A 26799-nucleotide genomic window follows, 5' to 3' on the forward strand; every position below is an offset into this window, starting at 1 on the left:
ATTTAAAATTCCAGAAATATAGCATAACCAAAAGGAACATTTATTTTTTCTTGTATCCTTTATTGAGTTAATAAACTCCTGTCTTCCATGTAATCTCTGCTGGTTTACTCAATCTGACAAAATGCTCAATCTGTAACATTTAAAATACAATTTGAAAAAGAAAAGTAAAGTAAAGTAAAGATAAACATATATGGAGTGGTAAATATGTGCATTCTTTTCCCTTAATATATTCATAATAACAGAGTTGGAAGGGACCTTGGAAGTCTTTTAGTTCAACCCCCTGCCTAGGCAGAAAATCCTATACCATTTCAGACAAATGGTTATCCAACATTGTCTTAAAAATTTCCAGTGTTGGAGCATTCACAACTTCTGGAGGCAAGTTGTTCCACTTATTGAGTGTTCTAACTGTCAGGAAATTTCTCCTTAGTTCTAAGTTGCTTCTCTCCTTGATTAGTTTCCACCTATTGCTTCTTGTTCTACACTCAGGTGCTTTGGAGAATAGTTTGACTCCCTCTTCTTTGTGGCAACCCCTGAGATATTGGAACACTGCTATCATGTCACCCTTAGTCCTTCTTTTCATAAAACTAGACATACCCAGTTCCTGCAACCGTTCTTCATATGTTTTAGCCTCCAGTCCCCTAATCATCTTTGTTGCTCTTCTCTGCACTCTCTCTAGAATCTCAACATCTTTTTTACATCGTGGCGACCAAAACTGAATGCAATATTCCAAGTGTGACGTTATCAAGGCATTATAAAGTGGTATTAACACTTCATGTAATCTTGATTCTATCCTCTGTTTATGCAGCCCAGAACTGTGTTGGCTTTTTTGGCAGCTGCTGCACACACTGCTGGCTCATATCTAAATGGTTGTCCACTAGGACTCCAAGATCCCTCTCACAGTTACTACTATTGAGTAATAGAAGTTAACTCTAGGATCTACTTTAGAAATAATGTATTATTATTATTATTATTATTATTATTATTATTATTATTATTATTATTATTATTATTATTTTAAATTTCTAGACCGCCCTTCTCCCAAAGGACTCAGGGCGGTTTACAGCCATATAAAAAACAATATACAAACATTAAAATAATTTAAAATGAAATATTTAAATTTAGACTACTCCTTAAAACCCGTTTAAAAGTCCCAATTAAAATTATCAGGCCAGTCCTGCGCAATGAAACAACCATGTTTTCAGCTCGCGTCGGAAAGTTGGAGATCGGGGAGTTGGCGAATACCAGGTGGTAATTCGTTCCAGAGGGTTGGAGCCCCCACAGAGAAGGCCCTCCCCCTGGGGGTCGCCAGCCGACATTGTCTAGCCGACGGTACCCCAAGGAGGCCCACTCTGTGGGAGCGCACTGGTCGCTGGGAGGCCATCGGTTGCAGTAGGCGGTCCCGTAAATAACCAGGTCCCATGCCATGAAGCGCTTTAAAGTTGGTAAGGTAACCAATACCTTGAATTGCACCCGGAAGATCACTGGAAGCCAGTGCAGCCTACGCAGGAGTGGTGTTATATGGGAGCCTCGACTTGCTCCCTCTATCACCCGCGCGGCTGCATTCTGGACCAGCTGAAGCCTCCAGGTGCTCTTCAAGGGGAGCCCCATGTAGAGAGCGTTACAGTACAGGTAAGTAGGGATCCTTTCTCCTGAAATAAGTATAATCAAATTATGATAATTATGCATATAAACATCTGAAACCCAATAGAAACAAACTTCAAATTGAAATTCTTCCAAATATAAACATATATGTATATAGAAAAGTTACCTGTAAAACAAAATACAAGCAGACTCCTGTGAAATTGGTATCTCTAGATGGAAGTATTGGCCCATCTAGTCTGCTCTCCAGTTTATTCTCACAATGGCCAACCAACTGCACAAAGAAGTCCACTATTATCCCAGCAGATAGTCTTTAAAGATAGTCACACTGTTGTCATGGCTAATGGTTACTACCCTCATGATTTCCATGAATTGATCCAATCTCTTTTTTTCAAGTCAACTAAGCTGGAAGCTAGTAAATCTTATGTTAGTCAATTCCAAAATTTCATTTTATACAACCAAAAGCACAACTGTGTGCTTTCATAAGCAAATTGTTATGAAGCATGACCTTGGGTGGGGACTGGTTTCAGAGAAATCATTTTAAATTTACTGCATATTCATATAACCAGTTTATGGTTGTTCACATTTTTACAGTGAACACATGAATTAGGCAACTTTAGAGAGGAAGGGGAAAAAGTGACTTTGAAGAAGATTTACTTCACGCTTTTCTCTTGAAGATAACATGTGTTATGACTAATATCTAAAACTTCAGAAAGATCATACAATAGGCAATACTAAAAGCAAAAGGTTATAACAAGAAATGACAGGATTTGTTTCTGATAGTGTCAAAACTTCCTTGCATGTGGCCACACATATAACAACACCTTATGCCTCCCACCGACCCGTACGCTCACACAGAGAGGGTCTTCTCAGGGTGCCGTCCGCCAAACAATGTCGGCTGGCGGCCCCCAGGGGCAGGGCCTTCTCGGTGGGAGCTCCTACGCTCTGGAACGAACTTCCCCCTGGATTACGTCAAGTGCCTGATCTTCGGACCTTTCGCCGTGAGCTGAAAACACACTTATTTATTCAAGCGGGACTGGCCTAATATTTTTAAATTTTTAACTGGGGTTTTATCATTTTAGGGTTTGGAATTTTAAATTTTAAATTTTTTAATACTGGCCATTTTTTCTAATTTGCTCGGTTTTAAATTGTTGTTTTAATTGTATATTTTTTATATTTTTTACCTTTTGGCTGTACACCGCCCTGAGTCCCTCGGGAGAAGGGCGGTATAAAAATTTAATAAATAAATAAATAAATAAATAAATAAATAAACATATTGATTCACTTAACCCCAGGGTCTCCAAACTTGGCAACTTTAAGACTTGTGGACTTCAATTCCCAGAATTCCTCAGCCAGCTCTGCTCAGAATTGAAGTCCACAAGTCTTAAAGTTGCCAAGTTTGGAGACCTCTGACTTAAACATTCAACCAAACAGTGGGAAATCAGTTAGGCAAATAGAATAGAATAGAATAGAATAGAATAGAATAGAATAGAATTTTATTGGCCAAGTGTGATTGGACACACAAGGAATTTGTCTTGGTGCATATGCTCTCAGTGTACATAAAAGAAAAGATACGTTCATCAAGGTACAACATTTACAACACAATTGATGATCAATATATCAATATAAATCATAAGGATTGCCAGCAACAAGTTATAGTCATACAGTCATAAGTGGAAAGAGATTGGCGAAGGGAACTATGAAACGATTAATAGTAGTGCAGATTCAGTAAATAGTCTGACAGTGTTGATGGAATTATTTGTTTAACAGAGTGATGGCCTTCGGGAAAAAACTGTTCTTGTGTCTAGTTGTTCTGGTGTGCAGTGCTCTATAGCGTCGTTTTGAGGGTAGGAGTTGAAACAGTTTATGTCCAGGATGCGAGTGATCTGCAAATATTTTCACGGCCCTCTTCTTGATTCGTGCAGTATACAGGTCCTCAATGGAAGGCAAGTTGGTAGCAATTATTTTTTCTGCAGTTCTAATTATCCTCTGAAGTCTGTGTTTTTCTTGTTGGGTTGCAGAACCGAACCAGACAGTTATAGAGGTGCAAATGACAGACTCAATAATTAATAATATAAGGCATCCAATATAACCACCACCCCCAGCCCCAACACTATATGCATTTGTTGTTGTTAGATGTGAAGTCGTGTCCGACCCATCGCGATCCCATGGACAACGTTCCTCCAGGCCTTCTTATCCTCCACCATCCTCTGGAGTCCATTTAAACTCACGCCTACTGCTTCAGTGACTCCATCCAGCCACCTCATTCTCTGCCGTCCCCTTCTTCTTTTGCCCTCAATCTTTCCCAGCCCTCAATCTTTTTCCAGTGAGTCCTTCCTTCTCATTAGGTGGCCAAAGTATTTCAGTTTCATCTTCAGGATGAAATTCATATACTACATGTATATGAATCAGTTTTTAAAACAATCTTACTCCATTCATTAATAAAAAATACCTAAATTTCAATATGGATTGATTAAAACAATATTTTGGTTATTAGTTTGGTCCCCATGTCAAGTACATAACTCTTGGTGGCTAACAATCATTACGAACAAATAAGACAATGTAACAAAATTATAAGTAACATAAATAGCTAGGAAAAGACAACAGACAGTAAAAGTAATGATTCACAACAATTAATGCAAACAAGAAATGGGGCTTACCTACATCAAGATTTTTAGACACATATGTAAGCTTTGAGATTGAAAGCAAAAACCGCTTCAAACATTAATAAAATCCAGTACATCTGGAGAACACATGGTTGGATAGAAGGGTTTTAATTGATGCAATTAGTTAGAAGAAAAACACATTGGCCACATTGGGGGATGGTGGTTCCAAAGAGTAAGAAGAAACGCGGATCCGTCGGGAGAGGAAGGGAAGTTTTTAAAGGATGCCGAATAGGAGAACGAAACAATTGTTTTGATTTATTCTATCATGGTCAAAAACCTTGATATATATTTCAGTATGGCGTAAGCTCTCTGAGAGCTAGAATTAGATCTGGCTAAAAAGGTCACTCAATGGGCTACCTATTGGCGTTAATAGCGCCTTGCGCGATTTAACATCTGGGAATTAACAACCCCGTTCACCATGTACATGTTCTCTGCCAAAGTGCATCAGGATGAAGGCGCAGCGCTCGATGCTTCCGTCTTTGGAAAGAAGATGCTGCCTCTAAACATGTGCAAAGCAAAGGGTTACTTTTCTGTTGAAACGATTCTTACGGGAAACAAGTAACACAGTAGCGAGAGCACTCAAAGGGGACGCCTCCAAGAAGCACGCTAGCTTCGCCGGCTGACAATTCCCTCCCTGCAACTTGTCCACAAACGCCTAACTCGTGTTACACTTCCGCGCTCCACCTCCACCTCCACCTCCCCCGACTCCGAAACCGCGCTTGCTGCTTTCGGAGCGGCGACGGAACAACTCGGCCGCCTTTGGCCCCTCCCCGCTGCCGCTCTAGCCTTTCTTTCTCTCTACTCTTCCGCGAGACCGGGTTTATGGACGCGTGCCTGCTTAGTTCTGGCGCCCGCAGAAGAGGAGGTGTGGGGTGGGGACGGACCGGAGAGCGTGTGCAGGAAGGAAAGACCAGCCGAAACCACTGCACTCGCCGACCTTTTTTCTATCCGCCCCCTGTTTCCTGCTGGGTGGCCTCTTCCTCTTTCTCTGCCCCCTTTCTTCTATTACCTGTGTACAGCATTGGTGAAACCCTATGACTTAAAATTTTCTCTGTTGGAAACTGCATTTCCTTCATCCTCTCCTCCCAGCTTCACTTGAGTTTTCTAGAGGCTTCTTTTTTCATTAGGATATTATCATATGGCTATATAATCCGAAATTATAGCAGGAGTTGAGAGAGAGGGAGGGAGAGGAAAAAAATCACCAGCGGAATGATAATCCTTGCCTGTGAGAGGTCACGTTCTATTTGTTTGCATGTCTTCTTTTATACCTGTCCTGTCTTGGTTTATTCTTTCTGAATTTATAATTGCAAATGGATATCTCTGAAATCGTCTGTCAGGAAGCTGGTAAATCTCCTCCCCTTTTACCAGACGGTGTCTGTGCAAATGATCCTGGACTTGTCAAGCAAGGCCATTCACACAGTCCATCATCTCCTTTTTTTGGCAACACTGAGTTGCAGTCTGTTGCTCCTTTCAACAGGAAAGCAGGAGGAGAGTGTAGGATTCAAGTGGTATGTTCCATATTTCTTCCAAATTCACTGTGACTTGGCTGGTTTTGTGCAGAAATACCAAATACACGATTTCAGATAAATGTAGGATCATGAACTATCATTGATTATAAAAAAGGTACATAACTGAAGGACCTTGCTATTGACATGGTAATCAAGAAGGGTGCAAAGTGGTGGGACTCATTTATTAGTCATTTCTGTTAAGTATGCTTTTGTATTAAGATGTGTAGAAGAACAAATCTATTGGTTTCAAATGTGTATTTGCAATACACTGACATCAGTGGGGTAAATTTTGTGTCAAAACACAAAACACCCCAGAACTATATATTTTGAAATAGAGAACAGTGTGCTTAATATTTGCTCTTATTCTTTTACAATATTGTATAATATAGCAGCTGCAGTTTTATCACATGCATATTTATATAATTTTATTTTCTACAGTTCAGTCATGTCCAATTTTCAGAGAGTCCCTATGGTTTTTATGGCAAGCTTTTTCAAAAGTGGTTTTCTCCTTTCTAAGACTGAGAGAAAGTGACTAGCTCAAGATCACCAAAGTGGCTTTGTGCCTAAAGTGGTACTACAACTCGTGGACTTCTGGTTTCAAGCCTGATGCCTTAATAAGTACACAAAACTGCCTTTCTTATATTATGTATAATTAGTTCCTAATCAGCTTTTAAAAGTAATTTCAGTTTTCTACTTATTAAGACTTTTCACTTTATTTTCATTGAAATAGCACCTAAATGGTCTGGGTTGAACTAGAAAAAATAAACCAGGTGAGACAGGAAGGAAGGAGTATTCTGAAACTAGCTTCATATTTTTGCCAAGAAATTAGTATGGATATGTCCATAGAATAACAGGAGCCGAGCTCAACTCAGGACAGACTTTTTTTCCATTTATAATTTGAGCCATGACACAAATGATTCATTTTTTGTGCCTTAAGCAAAAGCACCAATTGTGTGGAATTTGTACCATTTGTAGAATATAGAAGATGTCTAAGAACCAATCCTTGAAAATAATCATGTATTAAATATTGTTTTAAAATAATACATTTCTCTAAAAATGTTCATTTGGTTGTTTTTAAAATGTGTAGGCTTGGGAATCCAGACTCCTAAGTTGACTAAGCTTACTGTTGGTGGTGGGAGCTGTAGTAAAAGGGATCTGGAGGATACCAGTTTAGGAAGGTTGCTCTTAATATTCACTAAATTTCCTGAGAGCCTTGGTAACTTGCCAAAAAGCTTGCCTGCTGTGACCCTGTGGTTATTTTGACATGTTGGCAGGGTAGATCCTTCGCTTTTGATGCGCTTAGCTTTAAAGGTCCTTGAAACATCTTGAAAGCACAGCATGAGGTCAAAGGCCATCCCTGTGACCCCCTTCCAGTTCAGACTATAAGGATGATGCAACTTGTCTATGTTATGCTAAATTGTGGATGCCAGAGTGCCTCTAAAACCCAGGGCAATTATAAGAATAATCTCCTGTTCTGAGATCCAAGTTTAGTGCAACAAAAGAGTTTATCACACTTGCTAGAGGGGGAAGTGTGCACACCATGGCAGATTGGGATGCAGATTAATTGACTCCTTATACTATCTGTTGTTTTTCTTATGAAATAGATTGTTATCTCTTAAGATATGCATATTCATGTTGCATTTTCTCAATGTTTGTTAGTACTTTTATGTAAGAATACTGGAATAAATATAATGTAGCTCAAATTTGACTGAAAAAGAATAGTTGCTGATGAAGTTGTAATTGGAATTATGAAAATTGGAATTAGTTTATAATAATTTATATTGTTAATACCTTTTACAGAACAATTTCTGATTTTGTTTGATGCAGGTTGGGGATATTAAAACAAAAGTTAAGTAACTTTTGGAAAAGAATCACTGTCTTCAACTGTTGAATGAAATGTGGGATATAAATTTAGTAAATATATATAGTGCATATATGAATATATTAGTTCGTTTGAAATCAGCATCTTTACAGGGATTATATTCAGAAAGAGCTGCTCTTTGTTGATCTCAGCTGAGCAGGCATGTCCCCAAATCAGTTCTGATAATAATGTGAAATAGTGAGGAACCAATATAGCATTGGAAAGAAAGAAGGGACCAGAACAAGTGAGAGGCATCAACACTGGGAGATATTAATTGTGTTTGCACAAGTTTTAAACAAGGAAAAAGGAATCATTTGTGAGGAAAAGGATAATACTATTTTTCTGTTCAGAAACCATTGCTCTATAAGCATACATAATAAAAATGTTATATTTGTTTAAATCGGACTTGAAGAATGATAATGCAGCATATCGGTTTATTTACTTTTATTCATGATAGTCTGTGATTCTGCCAGTCTATAATGCCGAGTCTTGGCTGGATGAATGTCTGAAGTCTGTTCTGGATCAAGATTTCCAAGGTTCTATTGAACTGTCTGTTTTTAATGATTCTAGCACGGTATGTACATTCATAATAATCTATTTTTACTTTTACTGTACTACTATAATTTGAATACCAGTTCCAGTTAACATTTAATTTTTAAAAGTTAAACATTAACCTTTTGGTGCTTTTTCTTACCAGGATAATTCTATAAATATAATTAAAAAATGGAAGATTTTGTTGGAAGAAGCCGGCATTTGCGTAGTACTGGGAGAAAACTACTCAACTCATCCAGGTGGAGGTACGAATTTTAAAACTACAGGTGTAACATTTTCCTCAGCATGAGAAATCAGATATATTTATGATATATTTGAATAGAAATTCGGTAAAAATATAATTCGGTTTATGCTCAATATAATTGGCTAAAAAGTCAATCTGTTCGCTTTTTCTTTGGTCTCCCCTAATATAATGGTTGCTGAACAAACTAGGACTTATTAAGTAGGACCATTTGAAGGTCTTCCTGAACCAATTCCTGTTTGAGAATTAGATGGCTGTGTGACTAAGGGTGCGTTTGTGTAGCTTTGTGTTGTGTTCCAGTTGTGTCCTTACTTCGGAAGCGGAAAATTCTTTTTACAGTTACTGATGGTTTAGCCATTTCTTGAGTGGATTACTGGAATGTGCTTTACATGAAATTTTCCTTGAAGAGCATCCAGAAGCTGCAGCTGATTTAGAAAATGGTGGCACATGAGTGCCCTTTAATGTGTGCATATTACACTTTTGCTCCATTAGCTGAATTGGTATGTTTCTAAATGCAGTTCAAGTTGCTAGTGATGTTGGTACTTTATAACATAGGAGTGAGTTATCTGCAGGACTGCCTCTCCCTGATCATTTCTACCCATCTCATTAGATATTGCAGAAGAAGCATATTATGAAGAGCCAGATTGTTGGGGGCAATTGCTTTAAACCACTTAGAGAGGGCTGTAAAGAACTGTGAAGCGGTATATAAGTCTAAATGCTAATGCCAATTATGAATCGTCAATTAAAGCAACCTAGTGGGATCCAGGAGGAGAGGCTGTTGTGGCAATGTGATTGAAGCTCACCTGTTTTGCTTGCACATTGTCTTGGACAAGTACAGAAAGGTGGAGCTTTGTGATGCCCTAAATGCCTTCTTCATTTTTTTTGACTTGTCCTGATTTCCTCTTTGGAGAATGCAGTTACTTACATCCTACTAAAGGTCTAACCCAGCTCCTTTGAACATCATCCAGTATCATTTGCACATGTGTTAGACTCAGATGCTCCATTCTTACTGTCAAAGAAAAATACCTTCTTGAAGTTAGATCTAACATTAAGCCACAACTGCAAAATTAATAAATTTTATTAAATATAATTGAGTGGGGATATTGCCACATAAAATTTGGAAATCAATGAGTATCAGTTTGGATACATTAAAATATCTACTATAAATCACCCTGCCTTGCCTGGCCAAAAAATAAATAAATAATAACTTTGTATCTTAAATTTCTGGAAATATATCCCTGTTTTTTTGTTTTCTTGTCAATTTTTAATATGCATTTTAGAAACATATATCTCTTCTTGTACAAGGTATAACTTGGTTGAAAAGGCCAGTAAAGAAAAAGTGTTTGTTGTAGGCTGGGAAGAAGCCAGTCCGGTTGTATGCTAGACTGAAAAGTATGAATAATGTTAAATTTGTGATCCCAGCCAAAACAAATAGCTCCAGTGTTGTTGGAAATGGCTGGAAAGTAACGGATTCAAGTTGAATTGCCAAGTGTAACCACTCTAGAATGGAGAGCAGTTTGCTGGGGTGTGAACTGTGAATGGTTTGTATTGAGTCTTAAAGCTGGTGTTTTAAAGTTGTTACACTTTTTGGGTGAGAGGGCTAAAAAAAAAAGGAGAAAAATAAATTGCATTTAGAAAATGTTATTAAGACATTTTAATTTGCTTCCACTTTAATTTTTGTAACTTTATAAATACTTTATGCAATGTTTAATGCAATCAGGATAGCTTTTTTTCCTATTAAGATTATTTGGAAGATGCAGTTAAAAGAAAAGGCTGGAAAATGTGCTACGGATATGCTAATCATCTCTTTTTCTCTGTCACACAGATATCTTTGTATAACTATCCTGTTTTCCCCAAAATAAGACATCCCCTGATAATAAGCCCAATCGGGCTTTTGAGCGCATGGCAACAAGGCCAAGTGCTTATTTCAGGGTTCAAAAAAAATATAAGACAGGGTTTTATTTTTGGGGAAACACGGTATGTATATATCTTCACAGTTTGTATATATTCTATTTATGAGAAAGAAAAATGTGACTTCGAGATGATCCATTTCCCAGAAATGAAAAATAGAAGAAAATTATTTCTAAATACAGACAAACATCTTGTGTGTTTCCATTTTTCCAATATGTCACCATGACTATCCAAGTCTTTAACCCAGTCCTGGAGGTATTTTGTTCCCTAATAATTATGTACATAGGTGCACTGCTGGACCCACACTCCAGAAAATCACACGGCTGGAAAAAATATTACCTGAATAAAATAAATTGCCTGTAAAAATACTTTAAAATACCCCATTTATAAAATGAATGAATCTTTCATATGAATATTCCAACCATTTTTTCTTTTGCATCCTACTCTGAGAGGTAGGAACAATCAAGAATGCCTTGATAAACATGCCCACACACACACACTCTCTCTCTTTCATCCTTCCGTCCATCAGATCCAAAACAACAATAACAACAAAGCAAAAGAAAACAAAAGGGATAAAGGTAATAGGTAGCTGTTTAAGGGAGAGAAGGTGACACAAAAGTGGGAATAAAATTTAATGGAGATGAGGCAAGGGAAAGAGAATGGACAGGAAATGGAAAAAAAGAGAGAACTCTTTTGGCAAAACAGAAAAGGTGAACATGTAGCATGCAAATAACTCATCCCAGGCATCAACTGTTTTTCAGCCATCTAATAATTTGAAACACCTCCCCCATTCTTATGTGGAAAAAGCTTGTTTTCCTACTTGTAATGTATATGTGTCCATAAGCCAGCAGGGTTAATTGCTTTTCACCTAGCATATTGTTCATTTGATTTCATTTTTTACTTTTTGTATGCTCCAATAAGAAGACACATGAGTGCTTTACATTATGTATTCAGTAATAGGGTTAAAAAAAGTGATACAAAGCCTCAAGGAAACAAGACACCCACAACATACTGGTCACACTACATTCCCAAAATGTGCCCACATTCAGCACATTCAATACCCCATTGTGGAAATAGGGGTAACTATCTCAGAAACTTTTCTGTTGGTTTGAAACCCAGAAATTTTAAGGAGAATGGACACATGCTTTCAAAATTTTATTTTAATTACATATAGTGACCCACAAGTCAGGCCTGGATCACTTGTAATATTAAGCCATAACTGTTTATGGGGTCTTTTGACTTAGTACGATTATCATTGCTAACTAGCATTCTTGAGTGTTAGCAACAAATATTAAATATAAAACATTAAAGTGTACCATTGATCACTTCTCTCAATATTACCTTTTTCCAAAGCCATGTTGGTTCGTTGGAGTTTTTTTTACCTGTAATATTAAAAAAGACATTTTTTAGCCATTTTTGTAACATACTGTGAACATATTGTGAGAAAATATTCCCAGTTTTATTCATACATAACCTGTTCAAACACTGTGTCTAGTCCTAGAGTGAACAAGAACAGGTTAGTAGATATGTTAAATACTTAAGGCTAATTAACCTACAGTTAATTCAGATTATCTCTGTCTGTTCCCTGAATTGTTCAGTAATTCATTAAAGTTATTCCATATTTATGTTTCACAAGCTTGGAATTTCATTTTTTAGACATGGTCCAAAAATGGAATTTCTCTTGAAACCAGTTTAACACTTTTAAAGTTGACTATTTATACATTTTCAGAAAAAAAAGTATTTTTTTTGTGATTCTATCTTAGTAGGATTAACTTTACTTACTAGGGTAAAAATTAATTAGAAATTAATTTTTAAATCTTTAAACTTTTGTCACATTGGAATAATTTTTTAAAAAATTCTACATTTATTTCTGCAAAATAGAAAAAATGCTTTTTTTCCATTTACATTACTCTGTATTTTCTCAGGTTTTGCTATGTAAGTTTGAGTGTATAGGAAAAGGGATTGCTAGGTATAAATCCTTTTTAATGTAGAATATGTACATTTGAAGAGTCTGCTTAGCTGGAAATGTTGTTGAGCCCTATATCCTTAATGATTTAGTTTGCTGTAGTTACGAGTAGTTAGCATGTGTAGAGGGTATTTCCTCTGAAACAAGCCCCTCTCCAGCCCCCAGGGATGAAACAATGTGACAGTCTTCACATCCCGTGTTTACACTGGATTAAGATTCATTTCTGGTTCTTTTCTGTCATGGAAAAGGAACAAGAAAAACAAAAGGGAAAACTCCCCACAAAAGAGAGGGTCAGTGCTTTTAAAGAAACTACCACAAAACTACTTCTTTCCAAGAGTGAGGAATGTTAATATCTCATGGGGTCTTAGGTTTTTACTCCTGTGGCCATGGCAACGTGTTCTTTTCAGTAATGGAGCAGGCCTTACAAAATCGCCAAGGCCTGGCACAGACATTTGACTCTACTCAGTAGAGCAGTATCACAATGCATTCCTTGCTCATGCCAAAGGCAAGATTCATAATCCCGTTTTAAAGTTTTTGTACAGAAAGAAATATCTGGAATCATAGTTGCCTTGATGTCAAAAAAGGTTGCTGCGAACCGCTGATGGCTAAACTGTTTTAGTACCTTAAACATCTGTTTCTACAATATAATATCTTATTTTATAATAATCTGCACTTCAACAGGTTGTTCCTCCTTTGCCCCAAATAACTTAATTCTTAAATCTCTTAATAATTATTTCACATGAACAGGTTGTCTTTTCTTTGGCTCAAACTCATCACCGCTCACTGTCCTGTCTGTTTATTTTCATTTCAATGTTTATTTCATTTTTTAAAAAAATATATTTTATTTTTGCATTATAATTATTTTAGTTGATTAAGTTGTAGTAATTGAATCTTTATTCTTCATTGGTCCAGTATATTTTTTTATTGTCTAATAATATGAGTTAGCTGGGCAAAGTATTAGTTAAAACTCATTTTTAAAAAAACCTATGAAAAACAACATAAAATACCATAAGAACAAATGTGCAGAACAAAATACTAGATACAGGGTAAAATGATATATAGAGAATAACAGAGATGGAAGAAGTTAAAAGACCTTGGAGGTCTTCTAGTCCAACCCCTCGCCTAGGCAGGAAACCCTTCACCACTTCAGACAAATGGTTATCCAATATCCTCTTAAAAACTTCCAGTGTTGGAGCATTTGCAACTTCTGGAGGCACGTTCCACTGATTAATTGTTCTAACTGTCAGAAAATGTCTCCTTAGTTCTAGTTTGCTTCTCTCTTTGATTAGTTTCCACTCATTGCTTCTTGTCCTGCCCTCAGAAGCTTTGGAGAATAGCTTGACTCCCTATTCTTCGTAGCAGCCCCTGATATATTGGAACACGGCTATCATGTCACCCCTAGTCCTTCTTTTCATTGAACTGGACATACCCAGTTTCTGCAATCATTCTTCGTATGTTTTAGCCTCCAGTCCCCTAATCATCTTTGTTGCTCTTCTCTGCCCTCTTTCTAGAGTCTCCACATCTTTTTTACATCATGGCGACCAAAACTGAATGCAGTATTCCAAGTGTGGCCTTACCAAGGCATTATAAAGTGATCACTTCACGTGATTTTGATTCTATCCCTCTGTTTATGCAGCCAAGAACTGTGTTGGCTTTTTTGGCAGCTGCTGCACACTGCTGGCTCATATTTAAATGGTTGTCCACTAGGACTCCAAGATCCCTCTCACTGTTACTACTATTGAGTGAGGTACCACAGATACTGTACCTGTACATTTTGTTTTTCTTGCCTAAATGTAGAACCTTACTTTTTTCACCATTTTTCACAAGTTCTGGCCCCCCTGGCTTTGAGTTTGACAACTCTGGTATAGAATCTCCTGCTTGAGCAGTGATTTGGAGTAGAAGACCTCCAAGGTCCTTTCCAACTCTGTTATTTCTGACCTTCTGATTGGCAAAATCTTTGGATAATAATGTAGCACTCTACATAAATAAATTGTGAATTGCTGCTTTTCCATGGCATCTGAACAAGGTAAAACCTTGATCAAATGAAATTTGAATGGTAGGGGTGTCCATTCAATCTGAATCTGTGCAATTAACATATTATTTGCATATATAAATTAATGGAATTAGTGTAAGATACCAATTGCATACTTACACAAATATGCATTGATGCAAATCATGTCAATTGTATACAGTACCCTGCTTTGAAAATACTTGGCTTTGCCCATTGTTTGGAAATGAAATGTTAAATACCCTGTTTTTTCTTCTTGTGTCTGAGGTTTGGACTTTTACTCCAAATGGAGCTTTACTATAATGCTACTTTCAAAATATAGAAAGATAAGGAAAACTTTGTCATTTCACATGGATGCAAATCAGGTTTTATTTAAGTGCTCAATCCAAACTATAGCTGCTTAATGAGAATATACTTCAGATCTATTTTGGAAAGAATGCTAATTTGTATAGGCATTTGGGCTTTTTATTTATTTATTTATTTATTTATTTATTATTTAAATTTGTATACCGCCCTTCTCCCGAAGGACTCAGGGCGGTTCACAGCCAGGTAAAAATACAATACTATAAATACAAATTAAAATACAATTAAAAAACTTATTAAAATTGGCCAGAATTAAAATTTAGAACTAAAACCCATTAAAACCCATTAAAACACTAACCCAGTCCAGCGCAGATGAATAAATAGGTTTTAAGCTCATGCGAAAGGTTCGGAGGTCCGGAAGTTGACGAAGTCCTGGGGAGTTCGTTCCAGAGGCGGAGCCCCACAGAGAAGGCCCTTCCTGGGTGTCGCCAGACGACACTGTCGCGCCGACGGCACCCTGAGGAGCCCCTCCTTGTGAGAGCGCACGGGTCGGTGAGAGGTATTCGGTAGCAGCAGGCGGTCCCGTAAGTATCCCGGCCCTATGCCATGGAGCGCTTTAAAGACATTCACCAACACCTTGAAGCGCACCCGGAAGGCCACAGGTAGCCAGTGCAGCCGGCGCAGGATAGGGGTCACCCGGGAGCCACGACGGGCTCCTCTATCACCCGCGCAGCTGCATTCTGGACTAACTGTAGCCTCCGGATGCCCCTCAAGGGGAGCCCCATGTAGAGAGCATTGCAGTAGTCCAGACGAGACGTCACAAGGGCGTGAGTGACTGTGCACAAGGCATCCCGGTCTAGAAAGGGGCGCAATTGGCGCACCAGGCGGACCTGGTGGAAAGCTCTCCTGGAGACGGCCGTCAAATGGTCTTCAAAAGACAGCCGTTCATCCAGGAGAACGCCCAAATTGCGCACCCTCTCCATCGGGGCCAATGACTCGCCCCCGACAGTCAGCCGCGGACTCAGCTGACTGTACCGGGATGCCGGCATCCACAGCCACTCCGTCTTGGAGGGATTGAGCTTGAGCCTGTTCCTCCCCATCCAGACCCGTACGGCTTCCAAACACCGGGACAGCACTTCGATGGCTTCATTGGGGTGGCCCGGTGTGGAAAAGTACAGCTGGGTGTCATCAGCGTACAGCTGGTACCTCACACCGAAGCCACTGATGATCTCACCCAGCGGCTTCATATAGATGTTGAACAGAAGGGGCGAGAGAATCGACCCCTGCGGCACCCCACAAGTGAGGCGCCGCGGGGTCGACCTCTGCCCCCCCGTCAACACCGTCTGCGACCGGTCGGAGAGATAGGAGGAGAACCACCGATGAACGGTGCCTCCCACTCCCAATCCCCCCAGCCGGCGCAGCAGGATACCATGGTCGATGGTATCGAAAGCCGCTGAGAGGTCTAATAGGACCAGGGCAGAGGAATAACCCCTATCCCTGGCCCTCCAGAGATCATCCACCAACGCGACCAAAGCCGTCTCAGTGCTGTAACCGGGCCGGAAGCCGGACTGGAACGGGTCCAGATAGACAGTTTCCTCCAGGTGCAGGGGGAACTGATATGCCACCATACTCTCTACAACCTTCGCCGCGGCGGGTTGGAGACTGGACGATAATTACCTAAAACAGCCGGGTCCAGGAAGGCTTCTTGAGGAGGGCCTCACCACCGCCTCTTTCAAGGCGGCCGGAAAGACTCCTCCAACAAGGAAGCACTCAGAATCCCTGAGCCAGCCTCGTGTCACCTCCTGAGTGGCCAGCACCAGCCAGGAGGGGCACGGGTCCAGTAAACATGTGGTGGCATTCAATCTACCCAGCAACCTGTCCATGTCCTCGGGAGTCACAGGGTCAAACTCATCCCACACAACATCACCAAGACCGCCCTCAGACGTCCCGTCCGAATCACTACAATCTTGGTCCAGACCGTCCTTCAGCTGAACGATTTTATCGTATAGATAACCGTTAAACTCCTCAGCACGTCCCTGCAACGGGTCATCCCGCTCCCCCTGGTGAAGGAGGGAGCGGGTCACCCGAAACAGGGCAGCTGGGCGGTTATCTGCCGACGTAGCAACGCCTCGCTTCCCTCAGTGCCACTAGGTAGGTCCTAGTATAGGATCTAACTAGTGTCCGATCAGCCTCTGAATGGCTGGACCTCCAGGAACTCTCTAGGCGTCTTCTCCGGCGTTTCATCCCCCTCAGCTCCTCGGAGAACCAAGGAGCCGGTTGGGATCTACGCCGGGTCAGAGGCCGCAAAGGCACGACACGGTCTAAAGCCCCAGCCGCAGCCCGTTCCCAGACTGCAGCTAGTTCCTCTGCCGTGCCGTGCCGTGAGCCAGACCCTCAGGAAATGGCCCAAGCTCTGTCTGGAACCTCTCTGGGTCCATCAGGCGCCTGGGACGGTACCAACGTAATGGTTCCGTCTCCCTGCGGTGTTGGGTAGCGGTCAGAAAGTCCAGGCGAAGAAGAGAGTGATCTGACCATGACAAAGGTTCAATGACTATTTCCTTTAAGTCCAGATCTCTCAACCACTGACCAGAGACAAAAATCAGGTCCAGTGTGCCACCCCCGATGTGAGTGGGGCCATCCACTACTTGAGTCAGGTCCAAGGCCGTCATGGAAGCCAAGAACTCCCGAGCTACCGTCGATGACGAGCCGGCAGATGGCAGGTTAAAGTCCCCCATGACTAAAAGTCTGGGGGTCTCCACCGCCACCCCGGCAAGCACCTCTAGGAGCTCGGGCAGGGCAGCTGTCACGCAGCAAGGAGCCAGGTACGCGACCAGCAAGCCCATCTGACATCTATGACCCCACCTCACAAAGAGGGATTCATACCCGGCTATCTGAGGTACAGTGGTCTCCCTCGGCTCTAGACTCTCTTTGATCACAACCGCCACCCCTCCACCCCTACCCTGGGCCTCGGCTGATGGAATGCACGGAAACCCGTGGGCACATCTCAACCAGGGCACACCCCTTCATTGCCCAACCAGGTCTCCGTAACGCCTATAATATCCGCGCCCCCCCCCTGAATTAGATCATGTATTAGGGGGGCCTTATTGGCCACGGACCGTGCGTTGCATAACACCAGACGAAGGCCCAGGCTCTGAGGGTCCTGACCATCCGGGGAACGGGTAAAGTTAGATCGGGCACGCGATCGCCTGCATACATCGAACGCGTGACCCCTATATCGACACGATCCCCCTTCCGCCATATCTGCCCCTCCCACTTACCGTGCCAATAGACTCACCTCACACAAAGGAACACCTCCCCCATAACCTCCGAACCCATTTGATAATCGCCACGAGCATGCGCTGGAACTGGTTTCCTCCCGACGGGCTACCCCATCACCCGCCCTACCCTCCCACCCCTTAAAATGCCCTGTCTAAAACCCCAAAGGCTCTTTCTTCTCGCATGCCACCTCTGTGGGTCCCAAGACCCGTCATTGAGGCCGGCCCTTGGTAGCGATATGGGCCATTCCTGCAGGCGGGGCACTGCAGGCGCAAGAGTTCACGTACAGTGTAGCGCATAGGAAAGTGCGAATCGGCGAGGGATGCTAAGATGGTAAAATCCCAAAGTAATAGAAATGGTAAATCTTCCAGCGGGAGTCCAGATGGTCAAAGGACAAATGGAGCAGGAACCGGATAGCGATGACAAAACAGGAACAGACAGGCCGACAGTCTCCATGGCATGCCTATGGGGAGCCGTTCTACAATAGATCTTAATTAGGTAGACGTGGCTAGCGGTCTGTCCAAGTCCCGAGACCAGTCCAAGCTAGTCCAATCCAGTCCAATCCACTCCATCCCGCAGATGGACATGCATTACCGCCCAGTTTAGATGACCCATGGTCCGGGATAAGGGGGGGCGGAAATAAAATGGAGCAAGCCAGGCCATAAGGCCACAAAGGAAAATAAGTTTTTAAGTTTAATGTTACATAATTTCAAGTATAAAATATAAATTGCATTGATTTTCATATACTGTATTGACTATTTTATCAACAGTTGGCTTTGCTAAAAATTGTGCTATTGATCAGAGCTCGGGGGAGTATCTCTGCTTTCTGGACTCGGTAAGTCTTTCCAGGAATTGTTTATTAAATGTAATATAAAGATGTATATTCTCAACTATCTTGTTCCTCCTTTTTTCGTATCATATAATTGTGGCTGATAGTTTTTGATTGCTTTATGTGTGTTTCATGGAGAATTATTTGATACATTCTGCAGCTATTAATACATAGACCTTTAGTTATTAAAATAGGATTATAAAGACTATAGTGTCACCAGACATGAAGGTTGCTGAGGTTCCCATAAATAGCTAGTAGGCCACATGTTTTTGATTTTTGATTTAATGATCAAAATTGAAGTGACACACTCCATTGATTTGTAACAGTTTGGAATGTTACAAACTATGACATTGCTTCAGGCATAAAGTACTATAGTAAGACAATTTTATTCAACAAGGTGCTCTCCAAATGTTTTTGATTATTGTTCCTATAATTCTCATGGTTGATTTTCAAAGTGTTTGAACTTTTCCAATTCCTTTTTATCCATGTAATGTAAGAGTTCACTTCAAGTCCAGTATCTTTGATAAAAAATATATATCTACTAGCTCTGTGAGAAAACTTAGTTGTGGTCCATGGGGTCACAATTGCTAGCATTGCTACCTAGTACTTTGAGATTCTCAGAACAATGGAGCAGGACTTAAATATGTTACATTAAACATGTTCTGTTTAAGTATTCAACATTGCAGGTAAGAGCTTCTAAAAGTGATCTCAGAATTCATGAGATCATGTTTCCTAGGAGGATGAGTGCTTTAACTACAGCAACAAATGACACCTTTTCTTTTCCTCCAGAGACGTTCTCTGTGTTGCTGCCAGAAGCATGTAAGAATTTGGCAATTAGGAAGAGGAGGCTAATCTAGCAGAAATGCTGCTTTTGGCAGATTGCTATATTAGTTGTCTTGCCAGGATCATTTAGACCTCCCAATGTGCTTTTCTTTCTTTTACCTTAAAGGAGCCATAACAATGATGAGAACAAAACTAGAGACAATTAATTTCTAATATATGTTAGCAAACAAGCTTTATTGAATGAGCCTACTGTATGAATAATTAGTCTTATACGTCTGCACAATTCTAACTTCAAATCCCTCCTTATCAAATATAAATTTGCATCTGGCATTTTACATCTCTTCAAGAAACCCTTTGTACTGTAGATGCTTCTATTATAATATTGCTATCATCAGCAATTACAATTAAAGTTGTTGGGATGGCTCATCTACATCACAGGTGTCAAACTCGCGGCATCATGTTGCCGTCACGTAATGTTTCACAGTGTTTTTTCCCCCTTCGCGGAGCTGGGGTGGCCATGGCTTGTGCATGACGCATCTGGCCCATGGACCACCTATTTGACACTCCTGATTTACATGATCTCAGGTATTAATTTTTGGTTTGATATTGCTACTTCTCAAGAATTACCTAATAATGTATCTCTAATGCGATATGCTTATTTAGAAAATCGTGAAGAAATTACATTTTCTTTAGTTCCCTTGACAGTTCATCAGTACATATTTTTACATTGGGTTAATATCTGGTCTACTTATTGGTGCTTAGCTGAATTAGTTGGCCAATAAAACTGGGGTGTTAATCCCAGTTAACGTTTGTTCCCTATTCTATTCTTTCCCCCCAGTTTTAGTTTCAAAACTAAAAGTCAAGTCTGAGGATCGTCTAGATTTTAAAGCTTATGTCTACCTTATTAGTGGAGTAATTATTCTCTCTTGGATTAGCTAGCAGTGTTTCTTGGTTTGAAGATATCTTATCAAATAGTGGATTCCTGCCAAATTCTGTTTTTGCCACTGGGTTTCAACAGGGTAATCTTGGATTGCTTGTGTGACTTGAATTCTAGGACACTGGTTCTGTGTTGACCATCTCTGACTGGGAAATAGTGACAATAATCACTTTAGCTGGCAGATATAAAGGAATACATTAGATTACCATATCCCTGTTTACTGATATTCATAATCTTATCCCCACCCCCCACTGCCTTTGGTTGCTTTTGCTATAGCGTTGAGAGTGACAGTATTGAAATATTTGTTTCCTGGAAACTTTGCCTTCAGCTGTACTTTTCTGTTAATTTTAAACTACAAATGCTCTCTACGAGGCTCGGGAGAAAACATAAACATAAATTCAGGAGAAAACATACACTGCAAGTATATATTTCCTGAATATCATGGAGATTTTATTTCAAGATCATAAAAGAAAGCTAAACTAAACAACAGCAGGATGGGCCTTTGACCCTCATCAGGAGATTGACAGATCCTCTCAAGAATATGAGGATTGTCTTTTTCTTTACTCATTTTTCTCTTTGTTTTCTGATTAAATATAATATTCTGATTTTTTTTTTAGATGATGTCTTTGACATCTGTTTTCTGGGAAGTTAAGTTGAGAATTTGGGTCCTACCTACTTGTTCCAAAAGGAGTTGCCATTAACATTTTTTGTTAATTTATCCTTACTCATTCTGCTATTTTGCTTCTGAATATATATAGCAAGAGATATTTGATTTGCTTAAGTCCTATGATCCTTGCTTTACCCAAAACATGAATTTGACTATTTTTTCTTTTTCTTCTTCTTTCATTGTCTTGATGGCTATCAAGTTAGCATAACATAATCAGAACAAAGTCTGTTTGACTATGAGACCATACTTATTGATGACCCTGAGCTGTGGAGAAAATGCATCAGTAGCAAAGATATTCCTATAATTTTAATTTCCTTATTTACCATATTTGTGTGCTATTTCATCAAAGTAGGTTACAAGAAAATCATTTCCCAAATGAAAATGATTTTATCATAAACAAATATAATTGCACCTGTGGTAGATTCATATTTATTACCAGTCTTGTTGTCCTTCTTTGAATGTTCTTTGGAGAAACGCTAGGTTTTTTTTAATTATACATCGATGAAGATTCTGAGTCATCCATGTCTAGAAAATTGAATCATGGACTTATTTTTTGTTGTGGTTTGAGATGTTTTGCTGCTCATCCAAGCAGTTTCTTCACTCACAACTCTCTGCTGAACCAACTTGTTCAGACTGAGGAAGCTGCTTGGATGACTAGTGAAAAAGTCTCAAACATAGTGTAAGCCGCCCTGAGTCTTCGGAGAAGGGCGGGATATAAATGCAAATTAAAAAAAAATTTAAAAAAACCAACAAAAAATAAGTTCAGTTTTCATGATTCCATTTTTCAGACTGTTTTTACTAATTTTCAAAATATGAATAAGGAAGATGCTATTCTAACTTTGAATGATTGAGGGCAAAGAAGAAAGGGATCGCTGAGAATGAGGTGGCTGACTGGAGTCACTGAAGCAGTCGGCGTGAGCTTAAATCTTCTCCGGGGGATGGTAGAGGAGAGGAAGGATTGGAAGAAAGTTGTCCATGGTTGGAGGAAACCATCGCGTCCATGGGGTCGCGATGGTTCGGACATGACTTCGTAACTAACAACAACAACAATTCTAACTACAGGAAGCACTTGGTGAATTAGAACTAGTATCAGGAAACACAGAGTTAATTGTACCAGTCTAATTGAATTTTGATCCATTGAGGCAGAGGAGAATGAGTCAATACGGTAAAATAGCTAGAATACTGGACTAGGCCAAGAAATGGTTGTGCTCATGTTCGAGCACAACCTAAGTTTTGGAACCTCATTTTGTGATTTTGGGTCAGTTTTTGTATTTTAGCCAGCTTTCCAGCATATGGGGAAAATTGGAAGAGAAAGTGTTGGTCATTGACATGAGGGAAAAATGGAAGGAACTTCTAACTGATAAATTTCTGATGAAGCAAAAAATATCTAGGATATTCAGTCAGAAGCTGTTGCCCATTCTATTAGTGGACAGAATATTAGATTTATACACAAATGCATTATTAAGAACATATGTGTATTTTAAAAGACTTCAAAACAGCTAAAGCAAGCTATCTTTACAACAAATGCTTGAACAGTATTAATTGTTCTTTACTATGGCAACAGTAAGTGTGCTAAATGAAATTTATAGCTTAAGAAGCTGCTGAATACAGATCTAATCTGCCAGTTTCCCGGTTCTTGGGAGGCAGTTTTGTGGATATTTGAAAGAATATTTTGTAGAAGTCAAAAATGTAAACAGTTTTTTAAAGTGAAAATACAGAAAATGTCAACATGCACAGATATAATCATATTTATAGAATAAAGCAATTACTTCACTGACTTCTACATATTTTGCAAATTGCTGCTGGTAGTCAAAAATAGTGCAGTTGTCTTAGTTTCTCCATGGTTAGACTAACTGTTCTGATTTTTTATTGAATAAAACCTGGCAATTTTGTCATGTGAAAGGTAAACTCATGATTTAAAACATACTTACTTTCACAGACTTAATGTCGTGTCTGATCATGGTCAACTTTATGTTAAAATGGAGATGGAATAGATGGATTTTTTAAAATTATCTTTTTCCTTGGTGCAGATATAATAATGAACTAGACAACTATAGAAATATTTTATAAGTAATTAAAGTTAAATGAGAAAGTGTGTTAGTAAATTAAATGAGAAAGTGTGCTCATCTGATCAACATGCAAAATCTCTGCTTGCCTATACAATACAATATGTAGTATTTCTGATGGAACAACACCCATATTCCTGAAAGCAATGTTTTTATTTGCTTTCAAAAACCGAGAAGTATTGTGGAAGTAGTAAGAAGTATGTTTTTCTTTAATTTTATGCCTTTGAAAATTCTTTTCTACATAGCAGCTATCCATGGGGAAAACAAGGAGTGTCAGATTGACAAAAACAATGTTTGATGGAAACTCTACTCCCTTTCTACATGTACAATATCGTGATGTTGCACATTGTCCAAAAGAGCTGGACTTTGCAACCCCCACTATAGTACTACTTCTGTCAGAATTAAATATATTTGATTGCCGCTGCACCGGAATATGTGGAATCACTTTTATGCTTTATCATTTAACCATTCCAAAACTGTTCCCAATCAAATTTTAATAATCTGCTTCAACACAAGAACTCATCAGTTAGCCCATATCACACTGCCTCCCCTCCCTTCTTCTCTATTCTATTTGCTTAGTAGAAGAATTTTGAATTACCGCAATGTTTTAAGAGTTACTTTCCCACAATAAGTTAAACATCTGAATGTGTTGATAAACAAATGGATGTTCTTCCCATTACTTTCCGTGTTTAATAGTACAGAAAGAAGAGAAACATTCCTGAAATTGATACGCATCTAGGAATTACTTTCTATTCTTGTTGAAAACAGTTTCTTAATACTATGCAATAATTTCTGAAAACAAATGTTATCAGCCGTGAAATTTAGCTTTGTCTATGATTGTTTTTATGTACCTTTCTTACTTCTCACTTTCAGTTCTCTAAGTTAGTAATGAATTATCCAGAATAAAATGTTGATGTCAATCATGTGGATTGTGTCTAAATATGGCCATGACAGAATCTTGGAAACTGTAACTGTTAAAAATGTGAGAGAGAATTTTTTTATATTGTAAATGTGGGGGAATTTTTTTTACCTAACTTGAATACTATTCTGCAATATTGACTGCATGATAAAAATTGGCAATCAGCCTTGGATCATTTTGGCTTATTAGAATATTATAATAATTGCCTTCCATTGAATGACCTCATTTTTAACAGAAACAATGTTTAACTAGCTTAGGTACTTCTTTAATTTTAGTGGCATATTTTTTTGGGGAGTATAACCTAAGTTTCTAAATTCTTCAGTGGAAATAAATCAATAGTCTCTCAATTATTTTAGTACAGTTAATTCATATTTCTGCAAGATGCTGTTCTTTGACTGTAAAGGTAACATAGCTGATAGCAGAATCTTTATGTTGTGCACTGAAATATATGGACAATACAATTGAATAGAATATAGTACAATATGAATAGAATCCCTTATGGAAATAGCAACAAGAAGTGGGCTATATATCTTTTTAAAGGATTATAAGGTAAGAAAACATCGACCACCTTACAAATTTATATTAGCTTTTTAGAAATCTCTGATATAAAATAAAAATCCTATCTATTTGCCTTATTTCAGCAATTTCTTACCTTCTAAATGTGCAGAACAGAAAATATGTTCTCAATAAATGTGTTTATGGATTATTTTGCCTAATGGCTATAAATAAATATAAGTGATTTATCTCTGGGTAGTCTACTTTCACCTAATACCCTGTTTCCCTGAAAATGAGACCCAACAGGAAAATAAGCCCTAGCATGATTTTTCAGGATGCTTGTAATATAAGCCCTATCCCCAAAATGAGCCCCAGTTAAGATTGTCAGCCAGCCAGACACATTTATTATTGTTTTCTCCCCAAAATAAGGCCTAACTGGAAAATAAGTCCTAATGCATCTTTTGGAGCAAAAATTAATATAAGACCCATTCTTATTTTGGGAAAACACTTGTCTGTTCAATTTTCACCTTGGAATGAGCTGATCTGAACATTCTAATCTTACATTGGTGGTTGTGAAAATATCCAAACCAGTCCTGGGATGCTTGGATCGGTCCATTTGGGAGAAAACAAAATATTTTCAAAACAAAAACCGTTGTTTTTGTGCATATCTGATGTGCAGTTTTATTATTTAGTGCTTACTTAAATTCAAGTCTAATTGTTATGCTACAGTTTTAGTTGCATTTTATAGATAACTGTCCTTCAAAAATATGAGTTTCTTTCACATGATACTGTCTTCAAGTTCTGGCTTATATTTCTGAAGTCCAGGATAGGATCAGCCATATATATACAGTGTTATGCTTTTTTGCCAATCTCAGTATTGATAATATTTTAATAAAGTCAAGAGTGGCGTGGTAGCCTAGTGGTGAAAATGCTTACCTCCCACTTGTAAGGTTGAGTGTTCAATGCTAGGTATTAGTAGGTGTTTCTCTTCTAGGACATAAAGAGCACCAGCATACCTACCGTTCCTGTCCTAATGTTTCCTTTAGTTGTATTCATTTTATGTTTTCAATTTATGCTTATATATATTATTTAATATGTATTTGACAAAATAAAAAAATAAAAATAAAAAAATAAAATAAAATAAAGAAAAATATGGGCATCCATCCAGTAAATGGTCAGCTCCATCCATTCACTCCAACTCTTCCCCAAATTAAGGCATTATAGGGTCATAAAAAGGGAGTTTTTAAATAGCTAAATGCACAGGTTTTTATACTATATAGAAAAGAATTATTATGAAATATTTATTAAAGTATTAGGTTCTGTCTCAGTAACATTACTGCATTTTTTTGTTCTAAGATATGTACAGTCTTTGCATTGACAACTGCATTGATTAAAATCAGAAACTGAAAATGGAGGTGAGCTGTGGGGCCAAAATCTTGAGAGTACACTGATATATTTAAAAGTGGGTTGAAAAGCACAAATATATAAGTAATTTAAAGGCTGTGAGATGTATTTTAAATCCTGTAATCAATGGATATTAAAACCTTTTGTTCAATTAAAAATAACCTGATTAATAAGGATTTTTTTTTCTAGATTATGTAGCACAGTGCTTTTAAAGTAAGGCTTACTGAAATCCTTTCAATTTCAAAATTGTTGTTTGATGTATGTCCATTGAATACATGCTAGTGAGTTTCGTGTTATCTGCTTCTGTATTAATATTCTATCTCCTCATAATCATCTATTTAAATACTCGGATAAATAGATCATCTTCTTGAGACACCTTTGGAAAAGTCTTTGTGCATCTTCAATAGAGAAAAACTTTTGACTGTATAACCAGCTTTTCTACAATTGATAATCTGTTTTATTTATTTATTTTTGTTTATCTTTAACCTTGAAATAATTACATGGAGCTACCGGCACAGATTGTTTTCCTTGTCTTATTACTCTGTCTCTGTATTTGGTATTCAGTGGTACTGATTTAGCTTCAAAACCATTCACTCCCTAGAAGAAGGAAAAACTATAGTTTAGTTTTGGCTCTAAAGTCTTTTAATCTCTTTCCCTCAGATTAGGGGCTGATTCTAAGTATTTTCTGGCTAATTAAACTTTTTTGGTTGCTTTCTTCAGCACAAGACATACATATATGGAAGGTTTAGATCCTCCTTTTTATAGCATATATAAGAAACAGGGATTTTGTCAGAATTTCCACCTTTAA

General features: G+C 38.7%; 1 protein-coding gene across 5 annotated transcripts in view; it reads left to right on the forward strand.

The window, feature by feature from the left end:
* Positions 1-5059: 5059 nt before the first annotated feature.
* B3GNTL1 (UDP-GlcNAc:betaGal beta-1,3-N-acetylglucosaminyltransferase like 1) overlaps positions 5060-26799 on the forward strand; it is a 191340-nt gene continuing 169600 nt past the window's right edge. For 3 of the 5 annotated variants that reach the window (XM_058168482.1, XM_058168481.1, XM_058168483.1), the window contains exons 1-4: positions 5060-5773; positions 8092-8208; positions 8332-8431; positions 18662-18726. In XM_058168482.1, the coding sequence (XP_058024465.1) occupies positions 5576-5773; positions 8092-8208; positions 8332-8431; positions 18662-18726 (480 nt within the window). In that variant the 5' untranslated portion in view covers positions 5060-5575. The remainder of the gene's footprint in view (positions 5774-8091; positions 8209-8331; positions 8432-18661; positions 18727-26799) is intronic. The other 2 variants (XM_058168480.1, XM_058168484.1) reach the window with 1 other exon arrangement.

Source organism: Ahaetulla prasina, chromosome 2 (assembly GCF_028640845.1).
Source record: "Ahaetulla prasina isolate Xishuangbanna chromosome 2, ASM2864084v1, whole genome shotgun sequence".
Taxonomy (NCBI): domain Eukaryota; kingdom Metazoa; phylum Chordata; class Lepidosauria; order Squamata; family Colubridae; genus Ahaetulla; species Ahaetulla prasina.